Here is a 17579-nt window from a genome sequence, read left to right as displayed (position 1 = left end):
GGGATTCTCCAGGCATGAATACTGGAGCAGGTTGCCAGGCCCTCCTCCAGGGGATCTTTCTGACCCAGGGATGGAACCCACATCACCTGTGTCTCCTGCACTGCAGGAGGGTTTTTTACCGCTGTACCACCTGGGAAGCCACGGTGCCCAAGGAGACAGGCCAAAGTCCAGCAGTTACGCGTGGAGCTGGGGGAGACCCAGGGCTGCTGCGATGCCTTTCTGGGAGGGCAAGAGGGCCCTCAGGCCTCAGGGCCAGTGGCTCATGCCCCTTCTCCCAGAGTGGGCCTGTGATGGCGGCAGACTTGAGTCCAAAGGCAAGGGGTATGCAGGAAGGGGCTGCTCACTCACCTCTCCCTCCCTCCTGTGGCACACAGGACCCGCGGGTGGCACGGGGCTGGCTGGAGCAGCAGCAATCAGATCCAGCCCGAGTATTCATCACAACAGGCTCTGTGGGCAGGGCGCTTCCTGGTCTGGAGGGAGCTGGGAAATCCATTCACTTCACCGGGCAACTGCACTTCCCTTGGACCTGCTTCCCCCACACACAGCAGTCACGGCCTCCGGCTGGATCTGAGCGGCTGGGGAGGAGGGCTTCTCGGAGGAGGCGACACCTCTGCAGGGTCCTAAATGGTGGTGAGGCGGGCGTGTGCAGGCAGGTGTGTGTGCACATGTGTCTGCGTGTGTGGGAGAGGGCAGAGCACACCCAGTACGCAGGACGCACAGGGAGGTGGTGTGCCGCGGAGCCTGGGCTCCACGCCCGCCGCTTCTAGAAGGACCTCGAGCTGATGTGCTGATCATGACTGAAGGGGGTGGGCTGGTCAGAGGTGTGTCTGCAGTCCCGAGGAGGGGCACGCAGACTCAGATAGGAGGTGGTGACCGAGGATGAGAGTAGGCAAATCCAGGGAAGGAGGAGCTTCCGGGGGGTGTGTGGGTGGTGGCCGTCAGCTGAGACGGAGCCAGGGTGTGTGCGGGGGGCGGGGTCTGGAGGGGAGAACCTTCTGGGGCTCAGTGCTCGAGGGGGTGGACTCGTGCCTCACACACAGGTGCAGGAGGTGCGGTCTGAACTGGAGGGGCAATAGCATGTCTCCTGGATCAAGACGGTCTTTAGGGCCCTGATACTGGAAGAGTGAAAAAGCCGGCTTAAAACCCAACATTAAAAAAACAAGAACGAAGATCATGGCATCTGTCCCATCACTATATGGCAAACAGAAGGGGGAAAGTGGAAGCAGTGATAGATTTTATTTTCTCAGGCTCTCAAATCATTGCACACAGTGACTGAAGCCATGAGATTAAAAGATGCTTAGAAGGAAAGCTATGACAAATCTAGACAGTGTATTAAAAAGCAGAGACATCACTTTGCCAGCAAACGTCCCTATAGTCAGAGCTGTGGTTTTCCCAATAGTCATGCATGGATGTGAGAACTGTACCATAAAGAAGGCTGAGCACTGAAGTATTGATGCTTTCGAACTGTGGTGCTGGAGAAGACTCTTGAGAGTCCCTTGGACAGACAGCATGGAGATCAAACCAGTCAATCCTGAAGGTGACCAACCTTGAATATTCACTGGAAGGACTGAGGCTGAAGGTGAAGCCCCAATAGTTTGGCCACCTGATGCAAAGATCTGACTCATTTGAAGAGACCCTGATTTTGGGAAAGATTGAAGGCAGGAGGAGAACCAGACAACAGAGGACGAGATGGTCGGATGGCATCACTGACTCAATGGACATGAGTTTGAGCAAAGTCTGGGAGATGGTGATGGACAGGGAAGCCTGGCGTGCTGCGGTCCATGGAGTTGCAAAGAGTCGGACATGACTGAGCGACTGAACAACAGCTCTGGGAGAGAGGCCCAAGAGGGGACTGACGGGGGTGTCGTGGAACTGTGCCCGTTACTCCTATCCTCCCCCAAGGGCTCACTGCGACGGCACCTCTTCAGGGAAGCCAAGGAGGTTTGGGCTGGAGCAGGACCGGGGCTGGGGCAGGTCTCCAGGAGAGCTGGTCTTCCCGGCCCAGGTGCCGAGGAGCCTACCAGAACTGGGGTCTGTGACGTAGACCTCAGGGACTGCAGTCTGGGCAGGAACTTCCTGGAGGAGGGGGCAGGGGCTGGGCCTTGTGTGGGTTCCGACTCCCCTGTGGGTGGGGTCCTGGGGCTGAGCCTTCAGGACTGGACCTGACCACGTCCCCGGAGGAGGCTCTGCCAGCCGCCGGGGGCTTCTCCGCTGGCCTCTCCACGTGCTCCGGCAGAGGCAAGGCTGCAGAGGCCTGGGGTCCCAGCTCCCACCCACTGGCTCTGCCCCACTCCCGGCCCAGTGCTAGGGTGCAGGGGCCACATGGTGCAGTGGGGGGGGTCACTCACTCTAGGGGCTCTTGCTGGCCGACGGCCACAGCCGAGAGAGGAAGGCAGCTTTCACGGGAAGCACGGTGCGTAGGCTGCTGGAGGTGGCTTCCAGGCCAGAGGCCTGCAGACTGGAGGCCCTGGGGCCCTCAGATGACCGCTGGGGTACACTGTGTGATGGCCACGCACTCCTGTGACCAGAGGAGAGGAGGACCAGGGGACCCTGCTCTTGAGACCCTTAAGGAGGTGCTGACGGCCCCAGCTTGCCTGGGACCTGGGGCTTGCCATGTGCAAACAGGAACCATTCCAGACAAGCGGGGCCACCCAATTATCCTGCCTCTCAGGTCCCTGGAAGCCAGACAGACTCACCGTGGGCTTTGACTACAGGAAGGACGGGGTGACGCTGGGGTGGGGGGCAGCCTGGGCGGCAGAGTGGGGGTGGCATGGTAAGGTCTCAGGCCCCATCTCCAGGGCCCTGGGGTTCTGTAGGAACTGCAGCCTCAAGGGAGGGGTGTCCATCCAGGAGAGCCAGGGGCGAGTGGCTGGTCACCAATGGTCAGGCATGGGGCAATGGTGGGAAGGCCAAAGGGCAGTGTGGAAGCAAAAGACGAGCATTCCAACTTCACAAGAAAGCAGGGCTCGGGGAAGAGTCACACACACCTGTGCACCAGGCTGGGAGCAGAGAGGGCCCGAGGCAGGACACGTGGTCTGGACGCGTTCCTCTCCACATGCTCTGGGTGTCGCGGTCCCTGAGACAGGCACAGGCCTGAGGGACTTGGAGGGAGCTTGCTCTCTCTCCCCAAGGACCACCTCCTCCCGTCCTGGGCCCTCATCTCCTGCCAGAAGGGACCGCCGTGTTCTGACTATCCATCCCAAGTCCACGTCTCCCGGAACCTCCGCCCATCAGGAACTCAGCAGAGAATCCAGGGAGAAGCAGGGAGACTCCTAGGACCCAGAAGAGAAGTCACAAACCCACGCAGCCCTTCTTACCCTAGAGCCCCGCCCTGGCCAGCACCGGTCCCCTCCCTCCGCCAGGATGGCAGTTTCAGGGAGCCTGGCTGTTTGGGTTCCGCTGGGGGCAGCCACGCTGACGGCTCCAGGAGTGACAAGCAGCAGCTGCCCATCTCTGCTCTGGGCACCCAGGGACCTGGTGGATAGGTTTGTAGGGCCTCTGCTGCCTTCTGCTCCTGGGCCTCTGGTTGATGCCCAGCTCGGGGGTGGTCAGGTCTCGCACGCATTTTGCGAATGGGAATGCTAGCTACGAGGGATGACCTGAGCCTCTCTCTCTGCCCCTGCCACCCTGGGACTCAGCCCTGCCGGATGAACCGGTGAACACAGCCAGGGCACAAGTGGGACACCCCTGGTCCAGGCCTTGATCTGACAGTCAAGGAAGAGGGGCTCTGCAAGGTCATGGAGCCAACAGTGGCCAAGCAGGGGCCAGACCTGCTTAGCCAGCCTCGGCGAGCATCTCGTCCTCTCAAGCCTCAGCTTCCCCGTCTGTGAAATGGTGTGTGTGCTCAGTCGCTCAGTCATGTCCAGTTCTTTGCGAGCCCATAGACTATAGCCTGCCCGGCTCCTCTGTCTATGGAATTTTTCAGGCAAGCATATTGGAGTGGGTTGCCATTTCCTCCTACAGGGGGTCTTCCTGATCCAGGGATCAAACCTGAGTCTCCTGTGTCTCCTTCATTGCAGGCAGATTTTTTTTTTTAATTATATTTCTTTACTTTTAATTGATTGATGATTGCTTTATAATATTGGTTTAATTTCTGTCATTTGTCAACATGAATTAGCCATAGGTGTACATATGTCAGGCCTTCCCGGTGGCTCAGTGGTGAAGAATCTTGTCTGTAGTGCAGAAGTCGCTGGAGATGCAGGTTCAATCCCTGTTGGGAAGATCCCCTGGAGGAGGGCATGGCAACCTGCTCCAGTATTCTTGTCTGGAGAATCCCATGGACAGAGGAGCCTGGTGGGCTACAGTCCACAGGGTCGCAAAGAGTCAGACATGACGGAAGCGACTTAGCAGGCATGCACGTGCATATGTCCCCTCCCTCTTGAAACTCTCTCCCACCTCCCACCCTTTCCCAGCCCTCTAGGTTGTTACAGAGCCCTGGTTTGAGTTCCCTGAGTCGTACAGCAAATTCCCACTGGCTGTCTATTTACATGTGTTAGTGTATATGCTTCCCTGCTGCACTTTCCGTTCATCTCACCCTCTCTCTCCCCACTGTGTCCATGAGTCTGCTGTCTCTGTCTGTGTCTCCATCGCTGCCCTGACTGCAGCACTATCTTTCTAGGTTCCACATATATGAGTTAATATACGATATTCGTTTTTCTCTTTCTGACTTACTTCGCTCTGTATAATGGGCTCTAGGTTCATCCACCTCATTAGAACTGACCCAGATGCGTTCCTTTTTATGGCTGAGTAGTAGTCCATCGTATGCACGAATCGCAGCCTCTTTATCCATTCATCCGTCAGTGGACACCTAGGTTGCTTCCGCGTCCCCGCTATTGAATAGCGCTGCCGTGAACACTGAGGGACGTGTGTATTTTTCAGTTTTGGTTTCCTCAGGGTATATGCCTAGAAGTGGGATTGCTGGGCCCTATGGTGACTTTATTCCTGGTTTTTAAAGGAACCTCCATACCATCTTCCACAGTGGCTGTATCAATTTGCATTCCCACCAGCAGGGCAAGAGTGCTCCCTTTTCTCCACGCTCCCTCCAGCACTTGCTGCTCGTGGATTTTTTGATGATGGCCATGCTGACCAGTGTGAGGTGACATCTCATTATAGTTTTGATGTGCATTTCTCTAATAATGAGCGATGTTGAGAATCTTTTCATGTGCTTAGTAGCCGTTTATATATTTTCTTTGAAGAAATGTCTGCTTAGGTCTTTTGCCCACTTTTTGATGGGGTTGTTTGTTTTTCTGCTATTGGGTTGTATGAGCTGCTTGCATATTTTGGAAATTAATCATTTGTCAGTTGTTTTGTTTGCTATTATTTTCTCCCATTCTGAGGGTTGTCTTTTCACCTTGTTTATACTTTCCTTTGCTGTGCAAAGCTTTAAGTTTACTTAGGTCTCATTTGTTTATTTTTCCTCTTATTTCCATTATCCTAGGAGGTGGGTCATAGAGGATCTTCTATGATTTCTGTCATATAGTCCTCTGCCTGTGTTTTCTTCTAAGAGTTTATAGTTTCTGGTCTTATATTTTGGGGCTTCCTTGGTGGCTCAGTGGTAAAGAATCCGCTTGCAGTGCAGGAGCCAAGGGAGAAGTGGGTTTGATTCCTGGGCTGGGAAGATCCCCTGGAGGAAGGCATGGCAACCCACTCCGGTATTCTTGCCTGGAGAATCCCATGGACAGAGGAGCCTGGTGGGCTACAGTCCATGGGGTCACAAAGAGTCAGACACAGCATGCGTGGTCTTACATTTAGGTCTTTAATCCATTTGAAGTTTATCTTTGTGTATGGTGTTAGGAAGTGTTCTAATTTCATTCTTTTACATGTAGCTGTCCAGTTCTCCCGGCACCACTTATTGAAGAGACTGCTGCTGCTGCTGCTAAGTAGCCTCAGTCATGTCCAACTCTGTGTGATCCCATAGACGGCAGCCCAGCAGGCTCCACCATCCCTGGGATTCTCCAGGGAAGAACACTGGAGTGGGTTGCCATTTCCTTCTCCAATGTATGAAAGTGAAAAGTGAAAGCAAAGTTGCTCAGTCGTGTCTGACTCCTAGTGACCCCATGGACTGCAGCCCACCAGGCTCCTCTGTCCACGGGATTTTCCAGGCAAGAGTACTGGAGCGGGGTGCCATGCCTTCTCTGATTGAAGAGACTACCTTTTCCCAATTGCATATTTTTGCCTCCTTTGTCAAAGATAAGGTGCCCATAGGTGTGTGGGTTTATCTCTGAGCTTTCTCTCTTGTTGCATTGGTTTGGTCTTCTGTTTCCATGCCAGTACCATACTGTCTTGATGACTGTGGCTTTGTAGTATAGCCTCTACCTTTGTAGTATATACCTGAAATCAGGTAAGTTGATTTCTCCAGCTCCATTCTTCTTCCTCTCAAGACTGCTTTGGCTATTTGAGGTCTTTTGTGTTCCCATACGAATTGTGAAATTTTTTGTTTAGTTCTGTGAAAAAATGCCATTGGTAATTTGATATGCGGGCGGCATCTTTACTGCTGGGCCAAAGGGGACGGCGCTAATTCCTCCCTCTTAAGATACATATGCGGGTTTAATGGAGCGATTTGCACGCAAGTTGCATGGCTGGGGGTGGCTGCCTGGCACAGAGCGGGTGTGGTGCCAGCAGCAGCTGGGTCCCAGCCAGGGCCACTGGTGAGCGTCGGGCATGTGTGCAGTGGTTTGGACGGCCTGAGCGTTAGCTGGAGGCCCACCAGGCACGGCGATCTGCATCCATAGTCACCCCTGGGTGGGGCGGGGTCCCAGCTGCTTGTTACTTAAAGACCGCTTCATCCCGTCTGACGGTTTATTGGGGAACCGCACATGACTGGGAGACGCAGATGCTTTTGTTGGGGTCTGAGTCACACTGCCAGCCCGCGTCCCTGGGCTCGGAGCGCACGTCCAGGTTTTATTACAAAGGCAGCCAGTGGGGTCCTCAGGGCTCAGCTGTGCCTTGCCCTTCCACTAGGTCTGGAGGGAGAGACCCACAGGGAGGATGCTGGCCCTTCTCAAGCAGGGGCCGCTGGGCCAGGCATGCAGACACGGCCTCTGAGCCTCTTCAGGAACCACACAGATGAGAAAGTGAGGTGCAGAGCGGCCACCCGTTCTTCCTTGGCCCCAGGAGGGGGCAGTCACTCTGCCCAGCTTCGGAGCCCACAGATTTCCCCCGCCCCGTTCTTCCTGTTGTGTGAAGCCTACCAGCAGGGAGTAAAGTGGCAGAGGTGGAAAAGCCAGATGCCACCAGCAGGAATCCGGGCTCCCCAGCACCCTGGGGGCAGCTGTGGCTGGTGGCCAGACCCCCTGACCCCCAGCAAGGGCCTGCTGCCTTTCACCTGCCACCTGCGCTCCAAAGTCACGAGGCATCGTCCTCCTGAGTCCCCCCCTCCTTCTGCCTGCCGCTGCCCCAGGCTCCTGGAGCCCTCAGACCTGCTGGGGCCCCCAACCCCCCGGCCTGGGGCCCGTCATTACCCGCTTGACTGCCTTTCTCACCTCGTTCCCAGGCGCTGGCACCTGCCTCCACCACTCAAACCACAGGAGCCTGGACCCCCAGCTAGAAAGCTCCGGTGCTCCCTGTGCCTTCAGGATGAAACCAGTCCTGAGCCAGACGGAGCCCCGGGCCCTGCGAGCCAGCCCTCTCCAGCCCCCACCCGGCCCAGGCCCGTCTCCCTCTGTGGGGCACCAGCCGTGATGGGCTGGGAATGCCCGGCCCCTTCCCTGCCTTGGGGCCCCCTCCCTTCCTAAGCACCTCCTCCTCGTCCCAGACCTGGACTGGCCCCTGCTGGGGGCTCCTTCTGGAGCCTGTCTCCCCCTCATGGCACGACCCCTGCCCCCAGGAGCTGTGGAGGATCAGGGCTTGTGCCTGGTTGTCGGTGGCTTGGAGGTGGATTGCAGGCCTTCCCTGGTGGCTCGCAGGGTTCCCTCGGGGTGTAGGCTTATTTTCGGGTGTGGACAGCTGATGGAGAATGCGGGGAACGCACGTCCTCTCAAGCTTGCGTCTTATCTGCTGCTCCCCAGTCAGATGCTCCCGCCTAAGGGGCCCGCATGTGCCCACATGGCTCCAGGCCCTGGCTCCGAGCCCAGAAACCAGAGTTACGATTACTGATTTGGTTGTTGATGTTATTAGGTGGATCAGAGTTCAGTTCGCAGACCGGGGGTCAAACCCAGGCACATGCCAGTGAAAGCGCCCAGTTCAAACCACTGGACCACCAGGGAGCTCCCCAGCTGCTCTTCAGGAGGACGGGCCACGTGCAGCGGCTGCCCAGGCCCTGCAGCGGGCAGCCACGGGCAGGCCTTAGAGGGGGGCTCAGACCAGCGACCCCAGTGGAGGGGGCGAAGGCAGGGGCACTGGGGTGAGGCCTGGCCCCTGGCGGGCCCTGAGGAGAAGAAGAGAAGGAGGGTGGGGGCGTGACGGGGGCAGCGGGGAAGGAGGGAAGGAGTGGGGGGAAGGGAAGGGCGGGGGTCGGGCCTGGGGAAGCGGGGAGGGGAGGGGAGGGCGGCAGGGCCTCACCTGGGGTCTGTGGCTTCTTTGCCTCCCCCCTCCCTGCCCCTGCTCCCTGCTCCGTGGCTCCCTGGCTCCCACACAGCCCTGGAGACAGGAGGGGCCCAGCACTACTTCTCACTAAGGTGCGAGTGACACCTAGGGGTGCCAGGACGGTTTTGAAATTGAGGCTTCCCCGCTCCACAGACTTGACCCGCCACACTGGGCAGACCCCCACCCCAACCTTAGATTTGAGACTCGGGGGTCACAGGGGATGAGGCCCTTGTCCGAACCACCCACAGGGTGAGGAAGGGGCAAGGTGCGCAGGCGAGGGCGGGGGGCCGGGCTGGGGCGCGGCTCGGGGTCCCTGTGCGCGCTGGGCGGGCTGCAGCGGACGGCGGCGCCGCCAGTGAGCACCAGGGGGCAGCAGGCCTCCAGTCTCGGGCTTCGGGGCCGCGGAGGCCGGGTGGGGAGGGGGCCGGGGCCCGGAGTGGCCGCTCACGTGCAGGACGGCCCCCGTCGCCTCAGCCCCTCTGCGGGGGGCGGGGGGCGGGACAGACACCCCTGGCGCCGAGCGCCCACTTTGCCCAGCCCTGGTCTCAGGGGAGGGCCGGCTTTCACCTCCTGACCCCTGTCCTGATCAGCTGCTGCGCTCACCTTGGAAACTCGCCCGGGGGGGGGGGGGGAACGTGAAGAAAGAGTGGACAAGGGGGAGGGGACGGGTGGCTAGGGCGGCAGCGGCTCCTGCATCCTGCCCTGACGGGGACGCCCCGGGGCTGGCCGCCCAGTACCGGCTCAGCACTAGTGCTCAGCGGGGTCTCAAACGAGGCCTCTCTGAGGGCCGGACCCCCTCTCTTGTTGGGTGACTGCAGACCAGGTCCCGCCGGGGGGCGGGGCGGGGGGACGCGCCCACACCTCCTCCCTGGCATTTCAGCTGCTCCTAAACCAGGTTGGGTAGGGGAAGCAGGGTGGGAGGTGGGTCCCCGGTGTACCCGGGTGGACAGAAGATGCTCACGGGGGACCCCACTAATTCAAGAAGACGATACAGGAAGTGGGGGGCATCGTGGGCATGAGGTCTGGGGATGGGGGCAGTTTATTCCCGAGGTAGGACCGCCCAGTCTGTCTCCTGCGGGCGAGGAGGAGGGGAGCCTGGTGCGTCTCAGAGCTGACCACAGAGAGGGTCTGAGGTGGGCCCTGGGACCCTCCTCAGGACCCCCTCCTCAGCCCTGGGAGGCTCTGTCTGGAGCCTTGGGTGACCAGGGTCTCGGGGGCCTTTCAGGACTAAAGCCAGAAAAGTCCTCGGCAAGGTGGGATGAGGGATCCCCCTGCTTGAGACCCCGGGGAGAGCGCGGAGAGCCGCCCCGGGCTATTTTGGAGTTGGGGCCGGGGCGCTCTGGGGCCCAGGGCTGCTCCTGTTCCCCCTACTCCCCCCACCCAGGGCTGCCCAGTCCCTCCCGCCGATTCAGGGGAGGGGGGCGTGAGGACCCCGGCCCGGACCCCCGAGCACAAGGCCGTCCCTGTAATCGGAGCTTCGGATTCGCATCGTGCAGCTTGTGGACGAGTCAGCGGAGGGAGGCCGGCACCTGCGGAGGACGTGCCTGGCAGCGGCCCGAGAACAGCCCGTCCTGGGGGGGCCGGGGGCGGGGCGAGCCAAGCGCGGGAACTCGGTGCGGGAGGGACAGCCCGGCCGCGCGGGCGCTGGGCGCCAGCCAAGTGCGCTGGGAACCCTCCTGAGCAGGCGCGGGGGCTCAGAGCCGGTCGGGCCGCCCACCGCTGGGGGCTGTCGGTTAATCTGTAACTCTCCATACCCCTTGGAGGCCCCATCTTACAGACGAGGGAAGGTGAGGCTTAGAGTGGCCTGTGGGGCCGGCCCGGAGCCTTGGTGCGGTTCCACCCTGCGGATGCGCCTTGACGCCCGGGGCACGCTGCATGGGCTGGTGGAGGGCCTTGCCCTGGTGGGCGCCAGGTGGACAAGCTAAGACCTATATGGGGGAAGGAAGACTTGACCCAACAGGAGCATGGTCACCTCCCTGGTGGGATGAACCCTAGGGGTCAGCCATCCCTGCAGGGCTTGGGAGCAATGTCAGGGGAGGTTGACCTGTGGGCTCTTGACTTCTTTCCTCTCCTGCTTTCCTGCCTACCAGACCCTCAGAGGAGTCCAGGGGCCTGGGCCAGGGGCACGAACCAGCTGCCCTTGAGCGCTGGGTGACCACAGGCAGTGTGCTTAACCTGTCTGAGCCCTGGGCTCCTCTCTTGGAAAATGGGCATCAAAACATCTCCCTCTGCAGGTTCTGGAAAGGTTTATGAGGCAAGGTGCCCAGCTGGGGTGCAGGGCAGGCTGGAGGTCGCTGACAGTGTGGTGGGGGAGCTGCACAGGGCAGAAGCAGTCATCGATCTCACAGAGGTTCTAAACTAAAAAAGTCAATTCCAACGCGAGGTCAGCGTTCACCGTGTCCTTCCAGACTTCTCAGATGGGGCGCCACTCTGGATAGCAGTCGGGGAGCTGCTGGGAGGGGCACAGACACATAGAGGCCCAGGAGAACTGCGGGGGATGAGCCCCCCAGCACACACTGGGAAAGCGGGGTTTGGGGCAGCTAGAGGCGGCTGGTGGGGGACTCGGCCAGCAGGGGGCAGCATGCGGCTGAGGATGGCGCTTTCCAGGCACCAGGGACCAGGCTCCCGCTTAAGTCCAGAACAGCTCCCTCTCCCAGCCTCAGCCTCCACAGCTGTAAACAGAGCCCACAATAGCCATGACTGCCTGCGGGGCTTTGGGAGGACTAAACCCCACCGGGGCCTTGACCACTTTAAGCTGGAGCAGGCCCTTGGATCTTCCCCAACCTTCGCTCCTCACTTAGAAAGTGCCCGCCTGGGTATCCCCGGGCCATCTATGGGAGTCGGGGGAACGAGTGTCTGTCACAGACACCCCTCATTTTTACAGTGGCTGAAGATGCTCTAAAAGTTCATTTCGCACTCCCAAGATGGTCACGTGGGTGTGCAGAGGGCGCCGCTGGGGCTGGGGGAGTCCCACGCTGCGGGGGGGGGGGGGTCCCACTCTGGATGGGCTTTCGGGGCTCCTGCCCCCTGCAGTGGGGAGGCGGAGGATTGCCCTGTGGGCCTGGTGGGGAAGCGGCCCCTACCCACGTTCTGTAGCCTCCCCCTCAACTCCCGGCCGCTAAGGGCTTGGGGAGAACCATGTGGTTCAGTGTGCTTAGAGGAGAAGGCAGAAGTTTGGTGAGCTCGCAGCTTTTCCTGTGCCCTCCTCGGTTGGCCCAGGGTGATGCAGGATGCCAGCAGGGGGCCCGGTGCTTAGGCCTGCCACCCCGCCCCCCTCATCCCCGCTGCAAATAGGCTCTGCTCCCCTCCCCTCTTGCAGGATTTGGGGGCAAGAGTAGCCACACCCCTCCCGGTTCTGATGCCTATACAAACCTTTTTCCTTTTTGCTTGCTTTTTTCCTTAGGCTACATTTTTAATTACAAAAGTAGAGCCTGGCTGTTGTGCCTAGATAGATGCTCACTCTCAGAGGCTGTGAGCCTCTTCTCAGGGCAGAACTCAGCACGCCCCCCACCCCCCATCCCAGGTTCAGGGAGGGACCTAGCCCACTCCTGGGACCAGCAGGTTCAGTAGGCCAGTGGGTACCACCCTGGATCAAATTCTAGATCCCAGACTCAGAAAGTCACCTCCCTTCACTAAGAAGGTGGCCCAGAGAGGAGGTGTCCCCACGGCCCCTGGAGAAGTGTTAAGTAGGAAGTCAGAAGCCTGGTGGTGGGGCGGGTCTAAACCCTGCCTTGCGGCCCTGGCGGCTCACCCAGGCTCTCTGCTCCCTCCCCCGTAGGACAGGTGGGCTCAGCGAGGGCCCCCCCTCCCCAACCATCCTGCCCAGGGCTCAGCTGCCCGAGGGCTCCACGGCTGCGGCACTGAGTGACCTGGTGAGATGGCACATCCACCCCTGATCGTGGAGATCAGGCTCTGGGTCACAGGCTGCTGGACTTGTCACTGTGGAGGCTTGTCACTGGGGCCCACCTGCCTGGACTCAGCTGGCACCCATGGAGGTGTCCCGTGTGCCCCGAGGTGGGTGGGGCGGCCCTCCCCAGCCGCTCCACAGACGGTGCTTGTGGAAGGCGGGTCACGTGGAGGACTGGTTTAGGGCCGGATCCCGGTTATGTACGAGGAGCGTTCTAGGTCTCCAGCACTGTGGGGCCCTGGGCGGACAGGTGCTCACACCACGCAGTCCCCGGGGTCCAGAGCGGGACTGGGAGGGTGGCGGCTTTTCTCTTGTGGAAAGAAGACAGTCTGGAGACAAAGCCTGGGTTGGGAGTTGGCCCTTCCCTGGCCTGCCTTCCTGGATGGCTGGAGCTGGGGCATCCTGACCCGGTGGGAAATCCTCGGGGCGTGGTTCCATGTTACGTGTTCACTGCCCACTGTGACCTGTGCACACGGCCTCTGGGGAGGCTGGCGCGGCCGTGGCACTCAGGTGGGGCGAGGCCCAGGCTGGGAGACACGAGCCCCACCCAAGGGATCCACAAGGCCAGGGCAGCCTTTGTCATCTTGTTTTTATTTTCCCGAAGGTAAAAACGTGTAGCATCTGTACTTGCTGTGGGAAATTTGGACTAGAGTGTACAAAAAAGAATAAAGAAATTGACACAAAGCATCACCTTTGGTCCTGCTCTCCAGAGCCAAGAGTGGTAACCTGCCCTGTCCCCTCCCTTCAAACCTTGCCTCCCCTGAGCCACCTCCAGGATGTCTGCGGTGTCATCCCGGAGCCCCATTCTCTGAGTGTCCCGGAACCCATGGGACCCTGCGGGGGAGGCAGACAGGTGGGTTTGGACCAGCCTCCTCTCACCTCCTTCACTGGGCCCGGGGGAACCCTGCCTGGGCTGCTGGAGGCACTTCCTGGGCTCTCAGCCCCAAGACGGGCTGGGCCAAGGGGAAGCAGATGAGTGTGATGGTCTCCTGTGACCCGGCCCAGAAAGCACCAAGGAGCGGGAGGCGGGCGGTCATGACCCTGCCTGGCAGAGCCTGCCCTTTCTGGGCTGGCCTCTCTGCCTGCCACTGTGGGTGGGCACACTAGCATTCTTAGGGGTGTACTTTTCAACTAACAGTGTTTATGGGCACAAATGAAGGAGTGCCAGCCTTCCAGGATGGAGGAAGAGAGGTGCAGCTCTAGAGCAGAGCTGACTGCCCCGCCTTGGTGACAGAGATAGGGTTGGCCCAGAGGGTCAGCATTCAGCATAGGCAGTCAGGGGCCCAGGCTGGGCAGGGCCAGGCCACCCCAGTGGAGAAGCCTCCAATGCCCTGTCCAGTATGGAGCACTACAGCCTCTAGCCAGCCAGCCCGGGCAGTCCAGACCCCCCGCCCCTGGCCAACCCCTATGCAGCTAAGTACCCAGTTAGTGACGTGATAGGCACAGCTCAGGATAGGCACAGCCAGTTTCCCATCCACGGAGCACGGTGGGCGGCCTCAAGAACTAGGGTCTTCAGACCCTGGCCCCACACGATTACAGCTGGCCCTCAAGGTGTCTGCCACTTTGCCCTCGGAGAAAACAGTGGAGCAGAGCTTTCCTCCGCCTGGTCCCCCAATGCCCTCTTTCTGTTAGCGCCGAAGGCCTTCGGTCTAGCAGGTGTTAGGGCTCCAGGTGCGCGGAACCCCGGCGGGGACACAAGCCTTGGGCGTGGCTGGCCGCGCGGGGGCAGCCGAAGACCCCCTCTAGCTCCAGTCAGGGACGAGCTGTCCGCGGCGGCTTAAAGGCCCGTCAACTGGCACCGGAGGCCCAAGGCCGAGCGCAGGCGGCCGGGCTGGACGACCCCCGGGGGGCCAGTTGGGCCAGGCTGAACGCCGGTCCTGCCAGGGGGTCGTCGCCCGCCAAGCCCGAGAGGGCGCGCGGGCTGGGGTGGGGTGGGGGGGCCCGCGCCACCATCGCCTAGCAGCCCCCGCCTTGCAGACAAAGGAGCCGGCGGGGGGCGGGAGCCGGGGGTGGGGGGGAGAAATGGGGCGAGGGGGCGGGGCGCCGCGGTGTCACGTTACCGCCCGCAGCGCCCTTTAACTTCGGCCCCGCCCCGCGCCCCGCCCCCGCCCCCGCCGCCGCGCGCGCCCCGCGCCCTGCCAATCGGCCCTCGCGCCCCGCCCCGCCCTCGGGTGGGTGTGTGCGCAGGGCCAATGGGCGGCGGGCGGGGGCCGGGCCGCCGGAGGGGCGGGGGTAGCGCGGCGCCGGCCAATCGCCGCGGTGTTGTTGAAACTGAAAATACTACATTATGCTAATAGCAGCAGGGCCCGCGCGCGAGGGAGGGGGGCGGGGGGGGGTGGGACCCTCGCGTATAAAGGGGCGCGCGAGGACTGGGCGTTCCACAGGCCAAGTGCTCTGCGCTCGGTGGGTGCCAACCAGGCCAGAGCCAGCCGAGCAAGCGAGGACAGGCACAGAGGGGGCGCGGCCGCCGGTCGGACGACACCGCGAGCGAGCCTCAGGAGCAGTCAGCGGCCCGACAGCCAGGTAGCCGCCGCGGCGCGCTCCCGCCGCGTTCCTGTGCAAATGCAGACTCCGGCTGCGCGGGGTCTCACTTGCACGCGGCCCCCGCCCTCCTTCCCTCTTCTCCTCCTCCCTCCTCCTTTTCCTCTCCTCTCCTGCCGCCCGTCCCGCGCAGCCCCCGGACACGTCCGACGTGTGTCTCCGCAGCACATTGGCAATGGAGCGCCTGGTCGCCCGCCGCACCTTTCCCATGATCGCGCGCACCAGCGCCTGCCGCAGCCTCTTCGGGCCCGTGGACCACGAGGAGCTGGGCCGCGAGCTGCAGATGCGCCTGGCTGAGCTGAGCGCCGAGGACCAGCGTCGCTGGGACTACAACTTCCAGCTGGACATGCCACTGCGAGGCCCCGGGCGCCTGCAGTGGACCGAGGTGGACAGCGACTCCGTGCCCGCCTTCTACCGCGAGACGGTGCAGGTGGGGCGCTGTCGCCTGCTTCTGGCGCCTCGTCCCCGCCCGGACGGCGCGGTCAATAACCCGCCTCCCGGGCCGCCGGCCGATGAGTCCGTCGACGGCCTCGGGGAGGCGCCGGCGTCGCCGTCCAGCGGCCCGGCCGTAGCGCCTGCCCAGGCCGCGGCCCCGGCGCCTCAGGAGAGCGAAGAGCAGGAGGCGGTCCCGCCGCCGCGCAGCCAGGAGCCCCAGGCCGAGCCGCCGCACTCAGGGATTTCGGGGCGCCCCGCGCCGGGCACTGCCGCCGCTGCCACCAGCGCCGCCGCTGCTGCCACCACTGCCGCCGCCGGAGGCGCCGCGATCAAGAAGCTGTCCGGGCCTCTCATCTCCGGTGAGTCCCGCGCGGCCCCGCCCCGGCCCGGCTCGGCCCTGCTTTGTCCGGCCGGCCGGGTTCCCCAGCCCTCGGGGGCCTCGCTTGGTCCCCGCCTCCTCCGTGGCGTTAAAGGGCCCGCACCGCGCGGGGCGAGGCTGCACCCGCACCCCGTCCCCACCCCGTGGTCGTGCTCTCGAGAGGTTCGCACGGGAGGGTTGGGAGGGCGCGCCCTGGTCCCCTCCGAGCACGGTCCTCGCCGGGGCCACCGAAGCCCCTCCTCGGGCGCGGCCCGGAGCCGCGATTGCGGCGCGGAGGGGGTTAAGCGCGGCGGTAGCCCCGGGGGGCTTGGCCGCGGGACAAGGGGAAATGCTTACACAGCACATTGCGCGGCGACGTAAACAAAGCTGACCCGCCGCGGACCTCGGCGCGGGCGGGGACGGCGCCCCCACCCCGGCCCGGCAGCCGCCCGCGCGCCCCCCACCCCGCCCCGGCCCCTCTCAGGCTCCCCGGCCCGCCCCGCCCTGACCGGCGACGCGCGCTGTCGCCCGTAGACTTCTTCGCCAAGCGCAAGAGACCCGCGCCCGAAGCCAAGGCGTCGAACGAGGTTCCCGCGGGATGCGCCGCGCCTGGCGCCGCTCCAGCCGTCGGCTCGGCTGAGCAAACCCCGCGCAAGCGGCTGCGATGAGAGGTGAGGGCGGCAGCCGCGGCGGGGGTGGGGGGGTGGGGCGGGGCGCCCCGCGCGGTCCTTGCGGCCCCTCTGTCGCCCCTCGTTCACCGCGCCTCTCTCCCGTAGCCTCGTGCTCAAAGAGCCCTGACGGAGCCCGTTGGGCAGTGGACAGGAGAGGAGCGCTGGGCCTCGGCTGGGACCGTCCATGTAGCAGCAACCGGCGGCAGCTGCCGCGAGCAGCGTTCGGTTTCGTGTTTAAAGTTTGACAACTGTGCAATGTATTAATAACGTCTTTTATATCTAAATGTATTCTGCCCAAGGAGTACACTGGTCCCAAGGTGTAAAGCTTTAAGAGTCATTTATATAAAATGTTTAATCTCTGCTGAAACTCAGTGCAAAAAAAATGAAAAAAGACAAAAAAAAAGGAAAAAAGAAAAAAAACCTGTATATTTGTACAAAAAGTTTTTAAAGTTATACTAACTTATATTTTCTATTTATGTCGAGGCGTGGGCCGCTCTGCCACGCCGCAGCTCGGTTATTGGTTATGCCAAAGGCACCTCACTCGCATCTGGTTATCAACAAATGTAAATTTATTTTTTATAGCATATTCTAGGGGGAGTGGGTCACTCACAAGCTGTAGCTGCCGTACAAGCCCATCTAGCTTGCAGTCTCTTCGCGCTTTCGCTGTCTCTTTTTACTATATGATTATTTTAAACTTGAAGACAAATCTGTTTTTTTTTTAAATGGTTCCTGAGCCGTCTGCACCACTGCCCCGGCTCCTCGTCCGCCGGGTTCTAAATAAAGAGGCCGAAAAATGCTGCAACTCAGCTCCTGTGTGCTTGTACTGCCTCCAGCTTTCACCCCTGGCACCCCCCAATAGTTAGGGAGTTAGAGCTCAGGGGGGCAGCCTAAGAGGGCGGGGGGACGACGGGGACTTTCTCTTGGCAGCGCTGGCGCGCGCCCACATGCACCAGAGCACTAATTTAGGGATGAGCGGCCCCGCCCTCACTCTCCGTTTATCACACACACGAACACACACACACACCCCGTGCAGGGCTCGGAGTGGAGACCAAGACTCAGTTTCCCTGGCTCCGGGGAAACCACCCACACCCCGGCTGCCCAGTGGGACTCAGGTGGCCGCAGGCCCAATGAGTGGGACCTGAAC

General features: G+C 61.4%; 1 protein-coding gene across 1 annotated transcript; it reads left to right on the top strand.

Moving 5' to 3' along the window:
* Positions 1-14794: 14794 nt before the first annotated feature.
* On the top strand, positions 14795-17237 carry CDKN1C (cyclin dependent kinase inhibitor 1C). Its single transcript, XM_055580546.1, has 4 exons — positions 14795-14953; positions 15137-15765; positions 16299-16435; positions 16541-17237. The coding sequence occupies exons 2-3, from the start codon at positions 15147-15149 to the stop codon at positions 16430-16432; spliced, it is 753 nt and encodes a 250-aa protein (XP_055436521.1). The 5' UTR covers positions 14795-14953; positions 15137-15146; the 3' UTR covers positions 16433-16435; positions 16541-17237.
* The last annotated feature ends 342 nt before the right edge of the window (positions 17238-17579 follow it).

This window comes from Bubalus kerabau, chromosome 5 (assembly GCF_029407905.1).
Source record: "Bubalus kerabau isolate K-KA32 ecotype Philippines breed swamp buffalo chromosome 5, PCC_UOA_SB_1v2, whole genome shotgun sequence".
NCBI lineage: Eukaryota > Metazoa > Chordata > Mammalia > Artiodactyla > Bovidae > Bubalus > Bubalus kerabau.
This window is presented reverse-complemented; position numbering and strand designations above follow the sequence as displayed.

What these genes read in the sequence shown, in the direction of transcription:
- CDKN1C (XM_055580546.1), top strand. Translation starts at nt 15,147, where the DNA reads ATGGAGCGCCTGGTCGCCCGCCGCACCTTTCCCATGATCGCGCGCACC. An exon ending in GTCCGGGCCTCTCATCTCCG is followed by an intron (nt 15,766 to 16,298) that starts GTGAGTCCCGCG and finishes TGTCGCCCGTAG; the next exon opens with ACTTCTTCGCCAAGCGCAAG.